This window comes from Hippocampus guttulatus, chromosome 14, assembly GCF_054856545.1.
Source record: "Hippocampus guttulatus isolate MCC_2025c chromosome 14, RoL_Hgut_1.0, whole genome shotgun sequence".
NCBI lineage: Eukaryota > Metazoa > Chordata > Actinopteri > Syngnathiformes > Syngnathidae > Hippocampus > Hippocampus guttulatus.
This window is the reverse complement of record NC_141274.1, coordinates 7,677,540-7,698,631: the sequence shown is the minus strand read 5'-3', so window position 1 is coordinate 7,698,631 and position 21,092 is coordinate 7,677,540. Positions and strand designations below refer to the sequence as shown.

Below are 21,092 nucleotides of genomic sequence, written 5' to 3'. Positions count from 1 at the left end.
TTGGTAGGATTTCCGACAAATGGTAGCACACTCTTGAGAGTTGGAAAGGGCATGTCTTTATGAGACTTTATTAGAAAAAAGGGCATGTTTTCATTGGAATTTAGGATCTTCGACAAAACGTAACACCTTTTTGTGTTGAAAAGGCCACGTCCTCATGGGAGGTGCGCAGGGGCGGTTCTGGATCAATTTCACTGAGGGGGCCGGGCTGGGGCCAGGGGTTTTGATGGGGGGGCACATTCAACCCAGGGCTAAAAAGACAGATTCGAAATCTTATTTGACTTTTTATTTCTTCAGACTTTGAAATTGTAGTCATAACATTACAGTGATGAGAAAAAAACAGTATTGGGAGGGCTAAAATGTCTGCAAGCGTAACAATACGCCGTGTCCATCTGTTGAGTATATTCAAGCCAGGGGATGATATGGTACCAGCCTGCCGGGGACAAAAATTGCAAATATACTGAAGCCAGATGTTTTACATGCATATAATTATCCAAATTTTAAAAGGCAATTTCTTATATATTGATCCTGTTAAATAAAAATAAAAATAAAAAGGGAGACTAAAAAAGTTACACACAGACACACACACACACACACACGCACGCGCACACACACACGCGCGCGCGCACACACACGCAAATAGCACTCGTGTCGTGGTAATTTCCTTCTCTGCGGACTGCTTCTCATTTTCCCGCTCATTTTTAAATGGCGCAGCGCACTAAAGGGTCCGACTAGAATGTTAAATCACGCACTTTGTTCCACCTTTCGCGTCGGCGACTCGGCACGACTGCGTAATCTGCGCTCGGAGGGGGGGCCACAGGGGGGGCCAGAATCGGTGCTACAGGGGCACTGGCCCCCGCTGGCCCCCCCCCCCCCAGAACCGCCACTGGACGCGCGACATATGGCTGCTGAAAAAAAATTGCTGCTTATAACGGATTTCGATCACGTAAAGGCATGACCTCATAAACATTGCCATTTAAATGGGGAGAGATGGGCATTCCGTTCCTTGGGAGGAACGGTTTGTCCCTTAGTCTCGGATGGATTTTGGGGAGGGAGGACGAGAAGTTCTTTTTAAAAAGGACGAACTAACCAAGGACGGAAGTGGGTTTTTTGTCCGTCCCTTTAATCGTCCCTAAAGAGTCCATGCCAGCCATAAAGTTTTGTGTTTTTTGTTATTGTAAAGTGTCCTTGGGTGTCTTGAAAGGTGTTCATAAATAAAATGTATTATTATTATTATTATTATTATAAACTCTTTGGGAATATAAAATAAATAGAAAAATCATTAATCATTTTCCTTTCTTGTCTGTAGCAGAGAATTGTTGAACCGAGTCGATATGTCCGCCCATCCGCCATATTGTATGTGGCTGCAATACTAGCCATAAAATCGACAAATAATATCATAAAACTGAGCTAGGATCAAATCATACAATCAGAAGCAATAATTCCGTATTCATCCAGTGAGTTCTTGCTTGATGATGAATCTCCAAGGAGGAAGCATATTCACAATTTGCTTCAGTTTGCCACATCCAATATGGCTGCGACGTCGACATTCTCGATGCAATCGGCAGGGCTACGCGAATGTATGGAGCAAAGTAAAAGCTGTCACATCTGTATTAATTGTACCCCCCCCCCCCCCCGAGGCTTTATTTAACGGGGGAGGGGGGCGATGATGGAAGGGTACCAAGGGTCGAGGACGGACCGGCAAAATAGTATCAAGTGCCAATCTCTGTAAATGGGGAATTTGCACACCTGCGTATAGGTGCACTCTTGAACATGTGGAGAATGTGCGGTGATGCATAGCCACAGCCTCGAATTTAACATATAATGTCCCCTTTTTTCCAATAAATGGGTCCTCATGAGTAATGTGATTCACTATTCTAAGTAGAATAGTGGTCTGTTCACATGAGAATTTAGGAGGACTTCTTCCAGACTGCGATGCCCTTTTTTGAGTTGAAAAGGGTCTGCTCTCAAGGGAATTCGGTAGGATTTCCGACAAAATGTAACAGACTGTTTTGAGTCGAACAGGGAGCTGCTCTCATGAGAATTTGGTAGGAATTCCTATAAAACAGCCATTTATTTAGTAGTAACAAACAAATTGTTACGGACTATAATGAGTATAAGGAGAGCGGATTGAGGTTTTTTTTTTCCAGAGAATATGTGAATAGGTGTGAAAGATACACTTGGTGTTTTTTGGTGAGGTGTTGTCTTGTCACGTGTTCCAGAAGCCTCCAAATGGTTGGTTTGTTCCAGTCGTCATGTTCTCCGACCAGCAGTTTGACCTTTTGCTCCGCAAAGTAAACATCCCGTCACAGTGATGCCGGCTTTCCATCAGCAACTGGCCGGTGGAGTTCATGATGTCACCGTACAGCTGTCAGTGAGACGAGGGGGCGGGGCCATGTGGCGATGACTTCTGTCAACAAGAAGGTATAAATAGTGAGGAACCAGCCCATGCTCAATTGCACTTCAGTTAAACAATATGATGAAGGTAAATTGTGATTGATCGACTTAAATGGAGCAAAGCAGGTCAACCTTCAGGAGAACATGTTTGTTTGGTGAGAGACGAGAGCTCACACGCAGGAAAAAATGAATCAGTGAGAATTCTGACTTTTTTTTTCATTAAGGGACTTTTTTTCTCCTAAAAAGGACTTCTTTTAAATATTTGTTTTCTAAAAAAAGAATAGTCTTTTTTTTCCATTAAAAAACACTTAAATTTTTTTCTCAAAAACAAATTTGACTGAAAATTTTTCCCTCAATCTCGACATGCCGTATTTTTTGTAATGAATACTTTCCCCAAAAAATAATCTTTGACCTTTTTCTTTTTTTAAAAAAAAGAATACTTTCATAAAAACAATTTAAAGATGACTTGCACAATGTTTTAAAATGATTTTTTCCATGTAAGCAGCTTAAAAAAAACAAAACGTTTCCCTCAAAAAATAAATAAATATATTTATTTTCTATAAAGATGACCGGATGTTTTAGCTAAAAATATTTCTCATAAAGACAACACCCCCCCCCCCCCCTTCCAACCTACAGGAAATATTTTACGACTTTCCCAAACTGGTGCGCACCCCTTAGTGGGCATGCAAGTCAAAAATCAATCAAACAATTTATCAATCTCATATGCAAGCTCTGCAGAAGCCTTATCGCGATGTCTTTGAGGAGGAAAACATATACATCATGCAGACAGCGGCCCTCAAGGACTGAATTTGGACACCCTCGATCCGTGATGCCCCCCAGGGCCGCCCCGGAAATACACTGGCTGTTCAGGAAAAGTAATACATTTTCCTGAAATTCCCAATGCGCACCCCCGTCCCTGCTGAAAGGGGTGCACGGCTTAAAACATTTATTTCAACGAATCGTGTCAATCACAGTGGGAGCGGGTTCCTGTGGTTGACCACCTGGGGGCGACACTTTCCAATGACAACCAAATTAAGCATCAGCCTTGAGGGACAAACAGCACATCCACATTTTGGCATGAATTATGAAACCTCACACCACATCTGAAAAGCCGTTTTCTTCTCCGTCAGCTCAAGGACAGTTTTTTACTGTTCATCATCTGACAAGAGATAATTTTAGGCACTTTATTATTTTTGCTCTCTTTCATGGCAAAATGTCATTTTCACACCCGGGAACAGAAAATTTTCCATGTTGTCCTGCCTGAAGCTCAAATAAGGATGCACATGTGCTCATCTACTAATCAATTGATTATCTTTACACTTCGGAACGAAACGTTACCAGTTCGTCGAAAATGACCAGATGAATTTAGTGTGATTTCTTTCAAGACCTGATGCCTTTTTTGTTGCTGAAAGGTAATGCAGCAAGAATTCAGTATTTTTGTAGAAAATAGTGGCCTATTTCCAATACATTATAAACTCCTAATCTAATTCCCATACAAAATGTGATTTCCTTCTCTTTTTTTTTTGCAGAATGGGAATGCCCTATGTTGATGATGTAAAACACAACAGGCTTTCATAACAAACTGCAAATCTCAACCACATTTTCTGCAAATGTTTTAAAGGAATTTAGCAAATGCGTCTTCCAAGAGGACACCCACAAAATTTCCTCAAGAAACCATGCTGGAAAATAAGATAAGAAAACCTTTATTAGTCTCGCAATGGAGAAATTCCCAATTCACAGCAGCAAAGTTATGAAAGGAAGAAGTAAACAGGAAGTCTGCCATTTTGGTTTGAAGCAGCAATTTTAGGGTCATTTTGGCCATTCCGCCGAACCTTCAGTCACACTTGTATTTGAGGTTTTGACAGTTGCTCCAAAATGTTGTACGTCATATACGAGATCATTACAAATAAACACATTGTAATTCCAGTGTTTTCATCATTGCGTGTGGATGGACCAAGTCAGCGAAGTTTGATTACTTGCCATAAAGCACATGACATAAAAACCAAAATGTTGCTGACATTTTCACTTCGCAACATGAAATTTAATAGCACTGTCTACCATGAATAACGGCAAAAAAGTCTGCCATTTTGGTGTGAAGTAAGCACTTTAGTGACAATGTACATTTGGGAGGAGCTGCTGGACAATATTAACATAATTCGCAATTTCTATCAATATCCCCTCGCAAAACTCTCAAGCTGTAATGCTGAAAACGATGTCACAAGTCTAACATTTTGGTTCAAAAATGTCCATTTTAGGATCATTTTAGTTTTTAGATGTGTAACTTCCATTGCAAATTTTTTTGAAAAGACAGTTTGACGTAGCAGCATACAATCTTGTTAGCCTCTCTGTCATGAAAAGACCCACAAAAAAGTCTCAATAAACTATGCCTGAAAAGAAACAGAAGTGCTGCCATTTTGATTGGAGGCGGCCATTTTTCAGGGTAAAGTTCAAACAGGCGTTTTTGAATCATTTTGGAAGTTTTCAGCAGCCCTTCAATTCTACAAACTCTTTGTAGAGATTTTGTCTGATTGCCACCAAATTCACAAATACCAGATATGAGCGACACAAAATTGTGAAACATTTGAGTTTTTTGTGACTGAGTCCTGAAATTGATTAGAGCAAACAATGGAATACCAAAGTAAAATTTAACAACATTCTTAGAAAGAACATTCATGACGCATTTCGGGTGTGTCGGCAAGTGAGACCCCTCAAGCAGCTCTACGTGATTCCCGATGATTCCCGAGTGGTGAGGGCCCTGGGAGCTGGTCTAAGCCGGAGAGAGGGGTGTTTATTTAAGTTTTTCGTCTCCTGACTCAGACAGACTGCAGCGGATAATGAGAAACAGATCTCTGATGGAGAAGAGAGGAGAGGAGGGAGGTAGGGGGCTCATAAAGTGGGAATGGGGGAGAAGAAAAAAGAAGGGAGGAGGGAGACGGGGCGGTGAAGGAAGAACGACAGCCAAAAAAAGGTGGGTGGGGGGGGAGTGATGCGTTCAGGGTCCTGGTGCTCACACGACAAACTTGATGAGAGGAGGAGGAGGAGGATGTGAGGGAAGTGGGGGTAAAAGGGCGGGGGGTTCCGATGATTGACAGGCAGGGTGACCCTATGGGGACCGAGCGACGGAGCTTCAGAACCCACCCAGAGGCAATTAAGGGTAAAGGACGACAAAAATATTTCAACTTTTCCCCCCTCCTCCTCGTTCTTCTCCTCCTCCTCCTCCTCTTTCTCTGTGTAGCGTGAGGATGAAAGACCGACTTGAACAGAAAAACAAAACTTTAGTATAAGCTAGGCATCAAGTTTGAAGAGGACGAGTGGAAAAGTTCTTCCAAGAGTGGAGGTGGTTTGCATTATGACGCGCTCTTAAAGAAGAAACCCCCCGCTTCCTCCTCAGAAAAAAAACCAACTTTTTTTGGGGGGGGGGGGGGGGGGGAGATTCTCATCGCCGATGGGGGCCGCGCCGGGCTCTGGCTGGGAGGAGGGCGAGTTCGAGTTCAAGCTGGTGTTCGAGGAAGACGCGCCGCGGTCAGAGGAGGAAAGTTCCGGCTCCGTGGAGCCCGCTGACAGCAGCAGCAGTGTGGGTCAGTCACAAGCGCTTCTCGTATGTGAAAGAAGACTTCCCCGGGAGGTCAGACATGCATGGGAACATACGTGCATGTGTGTGTGTGTGTGTGTGTGTGTGTGTGCGCACGCAGTGGACTTTACGTGTGGGTGCATGCACTCAATGTGGTTCTAATCAGGCGTGCGTGCGAGTTAATAGCTGCCATGTGGGAAGGAACCTCCACAGGCTCACCCCCTTCCCCCCCCCCCCACACGCACACGCACACACACACACACGCACGCACACACACGCACGCACACACACGCATATATACTGTGGTGGTTGAGATTAGCAGTGGGCGATATGGCAAAAATCTTCGATCACGATATTTGCCTTTTTATATCCCGATAAAAATATACCACAATATATTTTCAGTTATTTATACAGACACACACACACACACTCGCGCACGCACAACAGACTATGACTGCTTACCTTTACTGACTTCATTTTGAAGTGACATTAAACAGACCTGAATCAAATGAGGAATGCGTCCAGCGTTGCTGTTTTATCAAAGCTATACAGAAGCAAAGTATCAAAGTATATTTTTGCACAAATTTTGATATCAATCTAAATAATAGACATAAAAAATGAATAAATGACAAAAATTGATTAAAAATAATGAAACAAAAATTTGAGTTATACTGCAATGTAATTTTGCGAACATTTCATGTGCAGATCTAAAAAGTCAAAATCAAAACTCAGGAATGTATTGTGAAAACAAATCACATTTGTAATATTATATGCATTCAACATAGATATTTTTTCAATCGGTTGATGATTGACATTGCCTGTTTAGCTGTGTGTGTAGCATCATTTTGTATTAATGTTTTCTCCAGACATTGATTACATTTGCCTGCTCTTTTGCCGCTCAAAGTTGGACACGTTCCACTTTGACGCGGTTCTAGTGGGACCTCTGTGAAGTGTACCCACCCACCCAAGCACTTTTAATTCTGGTCATGCTTTCGTGAGAAAGATACTTGTAACAAGTGTAGCTAATCCACCGCCATGTGTTTGTGTTTTGATGAGGCACAAAATAAAACCTGCAATGCTCGCATAGTTTGAAGGTGTGTGCACCCAGCCTCCGGCGAGGGTGTTTTTTTTTGTAAATAGCTATTCATAATTATGGTTTTGTTGTTGTTAGTTTATTCTTTGCCAACAAAGTAGTATTTGTTATTTTCATTCACCCTCCTCATTATTTATTAATCCTCAATGACTCTTAGATTTCATTTTGCACCCAATGTTTGTCAGGTACGGTGACTATGTATTGCGAATCACTTCCCTGCATCGCTGTTCAGTTTTCCAGCTGGTAGCATAGGGTACGGCATAAGATTGATGATCGAAAGTTTTGCCCCAGGCAGGTGACGCGATAAACTGTTATCTATTGTCTTGGCAATATATCCAGGTATTGTCATATTGCCCAGCTCTACTCGAGGTAGGAGTCTGATTCATTGTGTGACAATGCTTGTTAAAAGACTTAAATCATCTTTTCGCATCAAAATGAATAGACATGCCTTTAATCTGTTTACTTTAAAGCAGTGGCGAGCAGTTAGTGTCTTCAAGACCTTCTCTGCTGGCCCAAACACTTTAGAAGCGCTGGTATAAGTGTCACATGTTTTGTGCTTTAAAAAAAAAACCAAAAACGTGTTTTTTTAACCTGCAGCATTCCAGTAGTGCAGCAGCTTTAATGACTTGGAAATATTTTTATTGCCAGGAAACATTTTTCTTTTTCCCCACCTTAATTGAGTTGGAAAAAAAAGAAAAGAAAAAAGAAAGCAAATCAAAAAGACAAAGTCATGGTGTGATTAATCACCATTAGCAGAAGACAATTAGCGGTAGTGTCGTGCAAGTGAAATGTACATTTTAACATTTCTAGAACCCCCCCCCCCCCCAAAAAAGGTGCTCTGTGTTTGTGTGTGTGTGCGTGTAGCGGCTATTGAATAAATGCTTTCCATATGACTATGTGGGATTATGAGAAGGTCTTATTATGGACATTTATGCTTATCTGATAAACTTACATTTGACATGGGCAGGCAGTTTGGGTCTTTTTTGAAGTATTTAATGATTTCCATTCAATGGATATACACTTAAGTGAAAGGGTGGGAGTAGGGAAGGGAACAATTTATTTTTCACCTCTTGTTCATTTTTTTGGCAAAGCAGTTGAATTGATAACGGATGCGAGATGCTGTGTTTACATCGAAACATACATGCTAAGATAAGCAAATTGGGTGCTCTGTGTTTGCCTCAAAATGATCAGAGGTATACTTTCCAAAAATGATATTAAACCAGAGATGTCAGTTGTACAAACATTTTCTAAAATTCCTTCCGAAGGCTAGATACAGTAGGTGCTAATTTAAGCAACACGCTAGTGCAAACATTTGAAAAGGTTTCAAAGTAGGGAAAACATTTTGTTTTGATCTACATTTTTTTTCTTTGTAGAGATAGATACAAGTAGATAGATAACGTGACATTAGTTAACTGTTGGCATGCTAATTGAGCACTGATCGGTGATCCTTATGAACTAAATTGACCGCGGCTATTTGGTTAACACGCTATTTCAACACATGAATACAGCGCCAAAAAATGTCCTCTTATTTCAAATTTTGCTGGATATTTCAGCTAATTTGTAAGCATTATGGACTGGCACAATTTAAATGAAAACATGAAAACATTTACTTTAAACTGAGGGAAGTTAGCCGTTAGTTGATGAGCATGGTAACTTCAGCCCATTGTCACTGCAGCACAATTACACTGTCTCAAAATGATGCATATCTACCTGTGTTTTGTTTTCTACCATATTCTTTGGCTAATACGTGAACACTTGGTCACGGATGGCTTTAAAATGTATAAAATGCACAATTAAACTGAATAGGCCTTGCTAAAGATGCTAACATTGCGTGAGTTGCTCACATGGCAACAATTAGCTTCCAGCAAACCAAGTCAAATTGATGCATGGCTAATGATGATGGAAGAGGATACACTTGCCACAGAATGATGTTTACAACATTCAATGGACATATAATGAGGCTTTCTCATGTGGGACATTGCTGAAAGCAGTCGTTACAGTCTCGTTGAACATGGGGGGAAAATATAGACATACCATAACCATCCCTGCACAAAATGAACACAAAAAGCTCTTTAAATTCTTATTTTATCCATAAAAAATGTTCCCTATTTCTATGCAATTCGTACTGAGCTTTCTGATGTCCCTCTTCAATAATCAGTTACAGACGGCCACTGTGCCACCTCTCATGCGGAGGAGCGCTCCCCAGTCAGCATCCCCAGCCCGCCACCTTTGGGCAATCAGCGGGCCGGGATGCATTCCCCGCCTCCACGGAGGGCCCCGGCCAGAGAATTCAGCGGGACCTATGAGAGCCTACCGGCACGCTCCGTTCAGGTATGAAAACTTAGCAAAAGTTCAAGACATCAAAACGAACAAGTGAAAGACATTACCTGTCAGGTTTCAGAGTCCCGCGTGGTGGAGTGTCCCAGCATCCAGATCACCACCATCTCGCCTGAAGATGAGCCAGCACCCGCTCTCTCCTGGGACATAGACAGCAGCAGTCGATGGGACCCCGAGCGCCTCTATCTTCCTCTGCTGGACCCCTTCGCCTACCGAGAAAGGCGGCCCGGCTCACTCAGCCCCAGCCCTGCCTCCAGCCCCTCGTCCCGCGGCTGGCTGAGTCCGGCCTCCAGTTGCGACTCTCTGCTGGTAGAAGAAGAGGAGCTCAGTGAGGCCACGCTCGAATTCGAGCTCTCGCCGTCCTCCCGGTCGACTTCGCCGGGCAGAAAGAAGCGGAGGAACTCGCCCCTCGCATCCCCTTGCTCATCTCGTAGGGGGAGTTACTCCGAGGAGCTGCAGGGGGGCGTCCTGGAGGGGGGAGACTACAGTCTTCTGTCACAAGCTTTGCCTGGCAGCTGTGAGCTCAGTGTTCCACAGAAAACGAGGAAGACATCTATGGAGCAGGTACTACTGGCCACACGATTAAATAAATGTAGATATTCTTACCCTAACCCCAGTTCAACCCTAACTATGTCAAAACTATGCCAGTCCTGAACCCTAAACTTTACCCCTACCACAAATCAAAACCCTTGGCCTACCGCAGCCCTAAACACTGATTTTAAAACCCTAACCCTTGTCACGAACCCAATCAGAACCCAAAACCTTTTACCTATTTAACTCCTAATTAACCCAATACCAACCCAAACCCTGTACTGAACTCAACCCTTAAACCCTCTGATTTCTTTAATAACCCTCAAGGCATCCTTCTCACCTGAAACCTAAATGTGGGGGGCACACCATCTGTGTTTTAGAACAATAATCCCAAATGCCTTTTGATTCCGCCAGGGAGACTCCTCATTACAACTTCTTATTCCCAACAGTTGTCTCCAAGGGATCAGGAACAGGCCCCTGGGCAACAGCAGACAGAGACCCTGCAGACTAGGAGAGAGCCCCCCTCAATGAGTATGGACTATCTCTCGGTGCCCCCTGCTCTGGCCTGGGGACGGACCCGAGCTAATGCCCACAGTCCTCTCTTCAGGTAGGTAATCGTCAAGGGAAACCCCTTCACCTGGGGGCCATATTTCACTGAAACCACAGTTTAAGATGAAGACGCCTTAAGGGGTGTCGGAATCCGAGATCTGAGGCGACTTTACCAGTGTACACTATAATGCATGCAGGTCCAATGCCCTGCCACCACTCGACTGGCCCCTACCGTCCCAATTTGACCAGTACGAACTGCGCATCGAGGTACAACCACGGCCACACCACCGAGCCCACTATGAAACTGAGGGAAGCAGAGGAGCTGTCAAGGCCACTCCGACCGGGCATCCGGTTGTCAAGGTGACATTACGAGGGGCGCCTTAAGGAGGGCAAAGTGGAAATGATAATAATGGTTGATGACTGAAAGGGCCTATTGTGGATTGAAGCAGCGTTGTAAACTTTGACTTTGTCTCCCTCTAGAGTAGAGGTGACCAACCTTTTTGAGACTAAGAGCAACTGTACTTCTTGAGTACTGATAAATGCAAAGGGCTTCCAATTTGATACACACTTCTGAAATGAAACAATTGGACAAACTAACTTTAATCATGTTGTTATTAACCCACCCACACCCATTGACATTATAAAAATGGGGCTCAAAGTACAGTCATTTTTTTTTCAGGGCTTTTCCTCTGGACACCATGCACCAATACAGACACCCCAAAAATTGGGACAGTTTTCAGCACATATGTGAATCATCAGCTCATCTCATCTTAGTTTTGGCCTAATTTCTCACCTTGTCTCTCTCTGCAGTTGTTCGGATACAATGAGAGGAAACCACTTTCTCTCCAGGTTTTTGTGGGAACCGCAGACGATCGCTCCATCAGGCCACACCCCTTCTATCAGATACACAGGTACTCCAAAGTCTTCTGATTTGGAGATAACCAAAAACTAAATAGAGATGTCCAGAACAGGAATGGGCATTGGTTAATTCCTTCAAAGGTTTTTTTTCCTTCTTTCAGGGTGACAGGAAAAATGGTGGGCACAACCAGTCATGAGAATATCCTGGCGGGAACAAAAGTACTAGACATCCCCCTTAACCCTGAGAACCACATGACTGCACTGTAAGTAGACCAAGATTCTGTTTGAAAGATGATGTGGCTGACAGTCACGTCATTAAACACTGCAGCATCGACTGCGCCGGGATTCTCAAGCTGAGGAACTCGGACATTGAATTGAGGAAGGGCGAAACAGATGTCGGAAGGAAGAACACACGTGTCCGCTTGGTCTTCCGCACCCACCTCCCTCTGGCACCCCCTGCTGTCCCACCTAGTCGGGTCTTGGCCCTGCAGGTGGCCTCGCTGCCCATCGAATGCTGTGAGTGGTCGCTCCCAGGTGACTGCCAGAGGTGAAACACATAAGCCTGATTTTGTATTGTGTCCGCCGCAGCCCAGCGGTCAGCACAGGAGCTGCCTGTCATCGAGTCAGTCAGCTTCACTTCCTGTTCAGTAGAGGGCGGCGAGGAGCTCCTGTTGAGCGGCACCAACTTCATGGCTCTCTCTCGAGTTGTTTTCATGGAGAGAGGCACGGGTGAGCAGTCATCGTTTCCATTGTTTTTTTTAGTATCCCACTGAATGATTAAAAGTTTTCCATCTGTTCGATTGACAATTATTTTAGGCTAACTGGTAAGATTTTGTTCCTGCTCTGTCTTCCAAAATATCAGATGGTAAACTTCAGTGGGAAGAGGAAGCCCACGTGGACCGTGACAACAGCAACGAGGTAGATCTTGTGGAGGTTACCCTTCATTCACCTCACCTGTATGTTAAACTGTGGGTAGTGACCAAAAGAACAAAATCATGGATGCAGGCATGAATAAGTTTACTCTGCAGGGTGTCCGGCCTCTCCTTTTGGGTGAAAAGGTTACTCACCCGAGAGAGGCTCAGAGTAGAGCTGCTGCTCCTTCACATTGAGGGGAGGAAGATGCAGTGGCTTGGGCATCTGGTTGGATGCCTCCAGGACACCTCCCTGGTGAGGTGTTTTGGGCACGCCCCACGGGGTGGACGCAAGACCCAGAGTTACCCGCTAGAGCCACTGTCTTTTTGTCAGCCTAGGAAAGCCATTGCAATTCCCCCGATAGACCTGGATGAAGTGGTTTGGGAGAGGTAGTCTGAGTTTCTATGCCGAGGCGGCCGCCTCTACGACCAACCCTTGATAAGTGGAAGGTTAGATGAATTCTCATTTCACTTGTTTCAACATGTTGTTTCTTCCTTTAGTGTTTGCTTCGCATGAGGGTGCCGCCCTACTGCGACCTGTCCGTCACTCGTCCGGTGTCAGTCAGTCTTTACGTCTCCAACGGCAAGAGGAAAAGGAGCAGCACTCATTGCTTTAAATATGTCCCCAGTCAGTATCAACATGATGAAATGTTACTGTAGTACAGGTGCGTCAATTATCATTGTTGTTTTTCCTGCAGTCATGTTCAAGGAAGAGGACCCACTCCTGTCCCTGCCTCACGCACTGCCTCTGGATGCAGGGGGGGTGTGTTCTTCGGTTGGGGGTCAGTCCAGAATGAACGTGAGGTGCAACCCAGCGGCCGAAGAGCAGACAGGCCTGTGCTTTAACCTGTCCCCCTACCCACCCACCTACTCGCCTCCATGTACCAGCCTGGTTTACCAGGAGGAATACGGCGCCGACACTGCGACGGAGGAGCCAGGTGGGATTGGCCCCAACATGTCTGAACCTCATCCCAGTTTTGAGAACCTGGAGCTGGGTTTCACTGAGCTCCTCCCGCCATTGTACCTCCGTGGTCAACAGCCACCGTCTCCTTCCCCCTGGCTAGACTCGCCTTACCTATCATCCTCACCCTCTCCCTCCCACTCTTCCTCTCTGAGCCCTTACCCGGCCGGCAGCCCAATCTCCTCATCCCCTCTGCCTCCTGTTCCCACCCCACCATACCCGCAGTACTCTGCTTACTCTCAGGAGATGTGTCCCTCGCCTCCAACCAACCAGAGCGCCTATCAGGACCTGTGTTCAGTGCCGTACTCCCATTATGACAGCTGGGACCACTCAGGAAGGGCTCTGGGGATGGGTCACAAGGACGAGAAAGATGCCAAGATTCAGGAGGGTGCTCTGGAGTTCACCAGCTCCGTCACCATGCATCCCATCACATTTGAGGAAGGTAATTGAGAGCTTTTTAAACTAAATATTGTACATGTTAAATTGCTCAATGTACAACACTTTGTATGCAGCGATGGCTGTTGGAAAGTGCTCTATAAATACAGTTGAGTTGAGTAAATAGACTGAGAGACACTAAATTATTCATGCCAGCTAAATATATTTGATTATTTTAGTGACAGGAGCACCTTTCACATAGTTTTTACAAAATTGATGCACCAGAGAGAATAACAGTCAAACAGGCATTTACCCAGACAAAATAATCTTTGTTCTCAAATTCAATCTCAGTTTTAGTCTGGCCCACTCGTCCTTTGTAAGACATTTTACGAACTACAACGTGACATCAATTCATGACCACTTTTTTTTGTTGTCATTCTTGATCTACAGTGTCGGAGTACATCGGGCAGGACTTGCAGTCTTACCAGGACGCCTTACACACGGACGAGGAGCCACACTGATGAGGTCGTCGTTCAGCATCATTCCTTTCACTACGCACTCGCTATATACCACGACGTCCTGCTCCACTTCAACCTGTTTCATTGCCAGGAATATATTTCTTATGTGAATATACAGATATACATATGTACACACACACACACGCACATGAAAGGAAAGCAATGTTTTTGGCAAATAAATTATCTAAGAAACAACGCGGAGTTTACGTTTTGATTCAAAATTACAGTATTGTGGCTACCTAAGGAAAAAGCTAAATTCCAGGCATGTTCCAACAGGTGAATGTGTGCTTAATGTGCTCACTATTATGTAATAGTTTGTGAGTGTGTGTGTGGGAGGGAGGGGGGGCAATGTGCAACTGGAAGCTAAGTGAGCACATTTGTTCCCTTCAGGCAGTAAAATTTCAATGTGTCACACTAGTGTACGTAACGCACGTATAGATGTCATCAGGAATATGATACCCTTTAAAAAAAAAAAGAAAAAAGAATCATCCACTTAATACTCATGGAAGTAGTAGCAAATGACTGACTGTCTTTTGAACGGCGTGTCCTCAAAATGAACAAACTTTACATACTTCCTGTTGGGCTCATCTAGGACAATTCCCAAGTGGGGGTTTGTCACAGCCCTGGAATTCAACCAAAAGTGGCTGCTTCAAACCAAAATGTCTGGCTTCCTGTTTAATTTCGAGCCTGGTTTCTTGAGACTTTTTCATACAATCTTTCATGATAGACACACATTTTCACCATATTCCAGAAGGCGCTACTGAGGGAGTTTTGTGGGGTGATTTTATTTTGCGTTACTGCCGTGGAAGACGCACCAACGTGTAAGTACGTTGCCGCCGTACGACTGGAACTTTGCTGTAAATGGAGGACCTCCTGTTTAGTGTGTTTATGTATCACTTGAACATAGATACTTGGAGTTGTACAGTGCTACTTTTGTATTATTGTATATACACAATCTTGGGGCATTTTAGGGCGTTTAAGGATGAGCACAAAAACACAAATAGAAGAATTTTGCAGCGAATAACGGAAGACAGATTAAAAACAATGCAAATATCTGAATTCATGTTTTTCATTTAATTGTTTGATATTTCTTGTCTCGAAATGTTTTCATACAAATATCGTGATGGGTATACGATTGCGTTTCTCTTGGTGAGTGATGGAATACAGCGCCATCAAATTTACAAATTTGGATGACGTCGCCACCACACCAGTTGGACGCTTATAAATTGTACTTTCAACATCACCATATATATAAGGGCCTCGGTCATACAATGGCTCGATTCACTGAACGAGAACAACACTTCAATGAATAAAAAGTTAAAATTTTCATAGGAAAAGGGAAGTGCACACGCCTGTGTGCATGTCACAGCATGTGTGTGCGCGCAAGTGTAGGGTGTGATTCACGTTAGGATGGACCGCCGTGACACGGTAAGTCACTCAAGGCAACAGACAGAGCACGGAGCAGGACAAGTGGAATATTTTCATTTGGACAATTTGCATCCTGGAAAGGTCAGTGATTCTCAACATATGTTCCGTTCGGATCTCTGTCAACGGTGCCGGCTTCTCTGACTAGCTTTTCATTTCAGTTTACCTGACCATAAATGACGGCCATTTTGGGGGGATTGGTATTGATAAAGCAGAGGAAAATAATTATTTTTGTAATGGGTTGGTCATTATAAGTACTTTTTCTGAAAGGAAGACGAGCTATTATCTCACACCTTCCTAAAAAAGGAAAGCTTGAAGCTGTTATACAGTACATGATCAGATATAACCAGGTGAGCAGACACGTATTATTACAAAGGCGATTTTTACTTAGATTTGTTGCAATAAGTAAATATGCTAGTTATCAATTATTAGAATCTATATTATAATAGTTTTTTATTGAAAAAAATTATGCGTACATATTTTCACTTTGTCCTGTTGACAAAGTTTGGTTTTGATCTTCACATGACTGTTTTTAGACTTTGTGTGATTTCCAAAAACTCTCTTAATCTACTGTGACCCCAAATTTACTATTTGCATTTTAAAGCCTCACCGGAGGTGAAATGCAGTCAATGTAGCAACAGGCGTTGTTTTAAGTGAAATTTTCGGGCCTGCGTGTTTTAGCATGCAGAGTGAAAGCTGTTGGCTTCAGATCCTTGCGTGAATATTTGTGAGACAACGTCAGGCTGGTGGTTTATGTAAAATAAGAGAAAATCTCTAATCACGCTAGTTATGATAAAAGTAGAATAGTGCTTGGTAAAGCACAGCTCTCCGGGTCAAGACAACTTAAAAACCAAGGGAAGAAACTGTATTTAAAGAAATAAAATAAAGTGAAGGACCACATCAGTAATTACACTGTCAAAACGATGCCTAAAACCTGCTCGGAACAACACATCTCCCCCCCAAAAAATCCAGAACAAAGTTGTGACGCAGCCAAGAATCAAGTGAAAACTATGCAAAGAACCAAAGGGGGAAAAAAATGACATAGCCAAGAACCTCAAAGAGAACCACTTTATTGGTGAGTACCAATTAAAAACCAAGTCAATGACCAGCAAAAAACAAAACAAAAAAAAAAAACCCCAATCACAAATCAAGTCAAAAACTGAAACGGTCAAAACCAAGTTAACAGCAGGAGGAACCAATATGTTCCAGCTCTGTCAAAAACACACACACACACAAAAGTCAAAAATCAAGTAAAAAAAAAAAAAATTTAAAATCAGCCTTGAACCATGTCAACAACCATTTTAAGAACCAAGTCAAAAACCACAACAAAAGCCACATGAAATGAGCAGAGTGAAGAACCAGTCCCAAAAACAATCTAAAATAAACAAAACACATAACAAAAATCAAGTCAGGAGCCTGCACATCAAAAAAGTCAAGAACAAAGTTGAAAAGAGAATCACAAACGTCAAGAACCAAGACAGGTACTAGTCAAGAACCTCCTTGCTGTGAAATCGATTTTCATTCACAAAAATAAGGCCACCTCCATGCTCTTTTCCTCTCCGTCCAGCATGAACAATCTGAGCGATGTCATCGCGCGCAACAACAATCCCGAAGATGACAGCGTGGTGAGCAATGACTACACCACCACGGTGGGTGCCCTCATCTTGAGTCTGGTCTTCCTGCTGGGGGTGCCCGGCAACCTCTTCATCGTGTGGAGCATCCTCGCTCGCGCCCGCCGCCGCTCTGTCACCACGCTGCTCATCCTCAACCTGGCGTGCGCCGACGGCTTCCTCATGGCCCTCACCATCTTCTTCATAGTCTACCTGGCCAAGCAGACGTGGGTTTTCGGCACGGCCATGTGCAAGGGCCTCTTCTACCTCTGCAATGTCAACATGTACGCCTCCATCTTCCTCATCACGCTGATGAGCGTGCACCGGCTGGTGGTGGTAGTGCTGCCCCGCAAGACAGCGGCCAGGCTTAGCAGGAAGCTGGTGCGCCGCGTCATTCTGGGCATGTGGCTGTTGGTGGCCATCACCGCGTTGCCCTCCCTGGTGTTCCGAGATGTACGGGAAGACAAAGACGACCGGAACAAGACGCGACACGTGTGCGTGCCCAACCACACGCTGCCTCGTTACGTAAGCACCCATAGCCAAAGTTGAAAATGGTCGATGTTTTTTTTGTGACGTTCCCGACGGGCAGAACAGATAAGATTTTATCTTCGATTTTTAATATGGAAGGCAATTTTATCTTCAATGAACATCCATCCACCGTCCGTTCCGCTTTATTCTCACAAGGGTGGAGGAGCCTATCCCAGCAGTCTTCAGGCAGTAGGCGGGGGGAAGACCCTGAACCGGTTGCCAGCCAATCGCAGGGCACACAGACAAACAACCATGCGCGCTCACACTCACACCTAGGGACAATTTAGAGTGTTCAATCAGCCTGTCATGCATGTTTTTGGAATGTGGGAGGAATCCGGAGTACCCAGAGAAAACCCACGCAGACCCGGAGAGAAAATGCAAACTCCACACAGGGAGGCCGGAGCTTTTTCAAAAATTTGACACTCTAATCCGGTGACGCAGGCCAATTTAGTTTATTAGAATATGCGGCGGGCCAATGATAAACATACAGTGGCCGTACTTTTGTGATGTGTATGAAAACCAATCCCGTCAAACATACGATCAGATCTATGGCATTAAAAAAAATGATCACTATGTGCAGGTGAGGTTCCAGTACTCCTTAGAGACAGTGGTGGGCTTCGTCCTGCCTTACGCCATCATCATCACTTGCTACGTGCTCATTCTAAAGCGCCTAAGGCAGACCAAGTTCCGCCGGAAGGTCCGCAGCGAAAAGCTTATCCTGGCCATTGTGGTGATGTTCTGTCTCTTCTGGTTGCCGTACCACGTCATCAACATGATACAGGTTTGCCCAATAGCTTTTACATCACGATCTTCAAAGCTTAATGGTGCATTCTTTTCAACAAATACTGTTTTGGTCTGGTCCTAGGTGGCAGCTGAATGGTACTCGGAGGGATCACGCATACGAGAAATGTGAGTTGAAACAAACCCAAAAAATGTGACTGCGTGAAACCGTATAGCAAATCGGTTCTGTTGGTTTGAGCGAAGGAATCGAAAGCATGATTTTTGCGAACAAAGTTCTCCACAAACATACCTTACATGTTTTATAAAACATTTTCTCAATTTGTCTTGGACAAACTTGTCTCAGCTAACCTGACCCTCAAAACATACATATACTGTATATACATATCTTTTTTTTCCTTTAAATCAAACCTAATTTGAACCTTGAATACAATTTGCAGTCAACATCTCAGATTGGGATACTCCTTTCCTGAGCATGTTAGCTTCCAACCAAGTACGTCGCTTACCTTTGACCTCATGACCCTCCCCGTAGTCTGGAGCACATCTACCAGACGAGTCGTGCCGTGACGTCAGCCCTGGCCTTCATCAGCAGCTGCGCCAACCCCGTCCTGTACACCTTCGCTGGCAAATCGTACATCAAGAAGAACGGCTTGGGCTTCATGGCGCGTCTCTTCGAGGGGACGTCACTGGACCAGACAGGGACCAAGCGGAACAAGGACGTGACGCTCAGCAACGTGGACTCCGGCGCAGCCTCGTCGTCGGCACAAAATGGACAATGACGAGCGCCGAAGGAACTGACGTGCTTGAAAGGAGAGCACACAAATAACGCATGTGGAACATGCAGACTTTTGTAACAATAACCAAACTATTTTATTCAGTCATTTACAACTTGTCACGTGAGATCCTGGGGCATACCGAGGGAAATTACCAGACTTCACTTAATTGCTTGAAATAAATACTCCAGTTAATATACACAATTAGAAATAAAGTAATATAAATTCATTCCAGTTTATAGAATTGTAGATATTTGGTTCAAGTTAACCAAAAATGCTGTTTGATGAAATGCATCTAATCCTATTTGTAATTGACATTGTGACAGGATGCATGACACTGGAAGCAGAAATGTTTTGTTTGTAACAGCCGTTTTAGAGTTTCAACACTTCTCTCAGGTAGTGTACCACTGTACCCAATAACACGGTGACATTCTGTCAACATTCTTCAATATGCTTTTCAAGTAACCATTTTTCAACAGACAGCCTGACTGGGACAGTCATGTGCAACAGTTCACAAATCAAACTACACACATTTAAACAAAATAATTTTATTAGACACGTTTGAGGTGTGTACACAAAACTCCAGTCAGATTGGACAAGACTATGCATGATTGTGGGGAAACATTGGGGTGAGGAATGCCACATTCACCCTAAACTTACCACCTGTCAAAAGGAAATTGTCACTTTCACACATTTCATATTAATGTCTTGGTACACGAGATGAACAGTGAAAAGTGGGGGAGGTTACAAAATTAAAGTTCTAATCTCAAGAAAGTCAATTTAGACTTTTAAAAACACCTTCACCCCAAAACATGCAATAGTCCATAATTTATGAGTGCCTCATTTCACTTCTCCCCCCCCCCCCCATCTTTTCAGTGTATAGCATCTACTGCCACACAATTACACTTGTTAAGGTAGTATTTGTAAAACTCTTGAGGTGTTGACTAAATGTCATCACTGTAGGTGGCACTGAAACTTTCAAATTGTATTTAAACTCTACTCAACGTTCTGAGGCAGCAGAATACATCTCCGGAACATCACCTAAAAAGAAAAAAAAAAGCTGCAATGTAGATCCATACGTGAATAATAGTGTGCGATGGGCAGTTCGAGACCCACCTTGGTATCAAGGTCACTGCAGAGAACCTATAAATAAAGAATGGATTTTTCTTTGCATTAGAAACGGTTCAACCAATCATTTAAAAACGAGCACCACACCTCTCCACGTGGTGTGGGGTCAAACACGTCAGTGCAGTGAAAAATAATCATCAGACTCAGCTGAAACACGGACTCACATGCAACTCATCATTGAAGGCTTGACCCACGGGTTAAAAAGACGACATTTTGTTTGACGAGGATCCAAACGAGCGCTAGAGCAGGTGGCGCCTTACAAAAACTGCGCTGGATAAAATGAGCGGCACTGTACCCCACGCTCCAAGACTTCACTAAGGAGCCGTTTCACAACTCGAAACGTACAGTCAAAAGTTGAAATGCATCACTTGAGCTTAAGCTGCCATCTTGTTAGGAGTGGCACAAGAACCACGAGGTGAGCTGCCAAGGCAGGAAGCTCGCCAACAATTCAACACGGAAATAACTCATTAAGCGCACCACAAGTGAACAACGAACAATAAACGGCTATTCGAAGAAAGAGAGTAAAACTTGGACATACCGTGTGAAAAGTGTTGACAATTCGGCCAACCCAACAGTTGTCCACAACTGCGACCAAACAAGGAGGAGAGGGATCGACGGGCCAGTGACGGCTCCTTTTATGTGGTTATCAGCGTCACGTGACTCCTGCTGCCGCCCACACGCGGGAGGGGGGGGACGGGGACGGGGACGAAAAAGACTTCCTGGGTTGGAGTGGCGTACTTCCGTCGGATGTAATAAATTTTTTAATACTACTATTAATAATAATAATAATAA

At 44.0% G+C, this 21,092-nt stretch overlaps 2 protein-coding genes and 1 long non-coding RNA gene across 6 annotated transcripts; 2 read left to right on the top strand and 1 right to left on the bottom strand.

Annotated features, from left to right (window-relative positions):
- Positions 1 to 331: 331 nt before the first annotated feature.
- On the bottom strand, positions 332 to 20,944 carry LOC147194785 (uncharacterized). 4 transcript variants are annotated; one of them, XR_015102809.1, is made up of 5 exons: positions 20,839 to 20,944; positions 20,289 to 20,315; positions 18,906 to 20,213; positions 9,446 to 9,701; positions 332 to 2,407 (listed from the first exon to the last, which is right to left on the bottom strand). It is a non-coding gene; the product is annotated as an uncharacterized LOC147194785 (long non-coding RNA). The 4 variants fall into 4 exon arrangements; XR_015102810.1 differs by having other exon boundaries at positions 9,446 to 9,698; XR_015102811.1 differs by lacking the exon at positions 332 to 2,407 and adding an exon at positions 9,223 to 9,368.
- On the top strand, positions 5,840 to 14,293 carry nfatc4 (nuclear factor of activated T cells 4). Its single transcript, XM_086128925.1, has 13 exons — positions 5,840 to 5,972; positions 9,217 to 9,389; positions 9,453 to 9,959; positions 10,376 to 10,533; positions 10,673 to 10,835; positions 11,286 to 11,386; positions 11,495 to 11,596; positions 11,662 to 11,849; positions 11,922 to 12,062; positions 12,196 to 12,251; positions 12,746 to 12,872; positions 12,943 to 13,647; positions 14,031 to 14,293. The coding sequence occupies exons 1-13, from the start codon at positions 5,840 to 5,842 to the stop codon at positions 14,099 to 14,101; spliced, it is 2,625 nt and encodes an 874-aa protein (XP_085985051.1). The 3' UTR covers positions 14,102 to 14,293.
- LOC147194786 (leukotriene B4 receptor 1-like) lies at positions 15,515 to 19,401 on the top strand. The gene is made up of 5 exons (XM_086128926.1): positions 15,515 to 15,607; positions 17,091 to 17,658; positions 18,242 to 18,442; positions 18,527 to 18,570; positions 18,932 to 19,401. Exons 2-5 carry the CDS (start codon positions 17,092 to 17,094, stop codon positions 19,176 to 19,178), a joined length of 1,059 nt encoding a protein of 352 aa, XP_085985052.1. The 5' UTR covers positions 15,515 to 15,607; position 17,091; the 3' UTR covers positions 19,179 to 19,401.
- Positions 20,945 to 21,092: the final 148 nt, after the last annotated feature.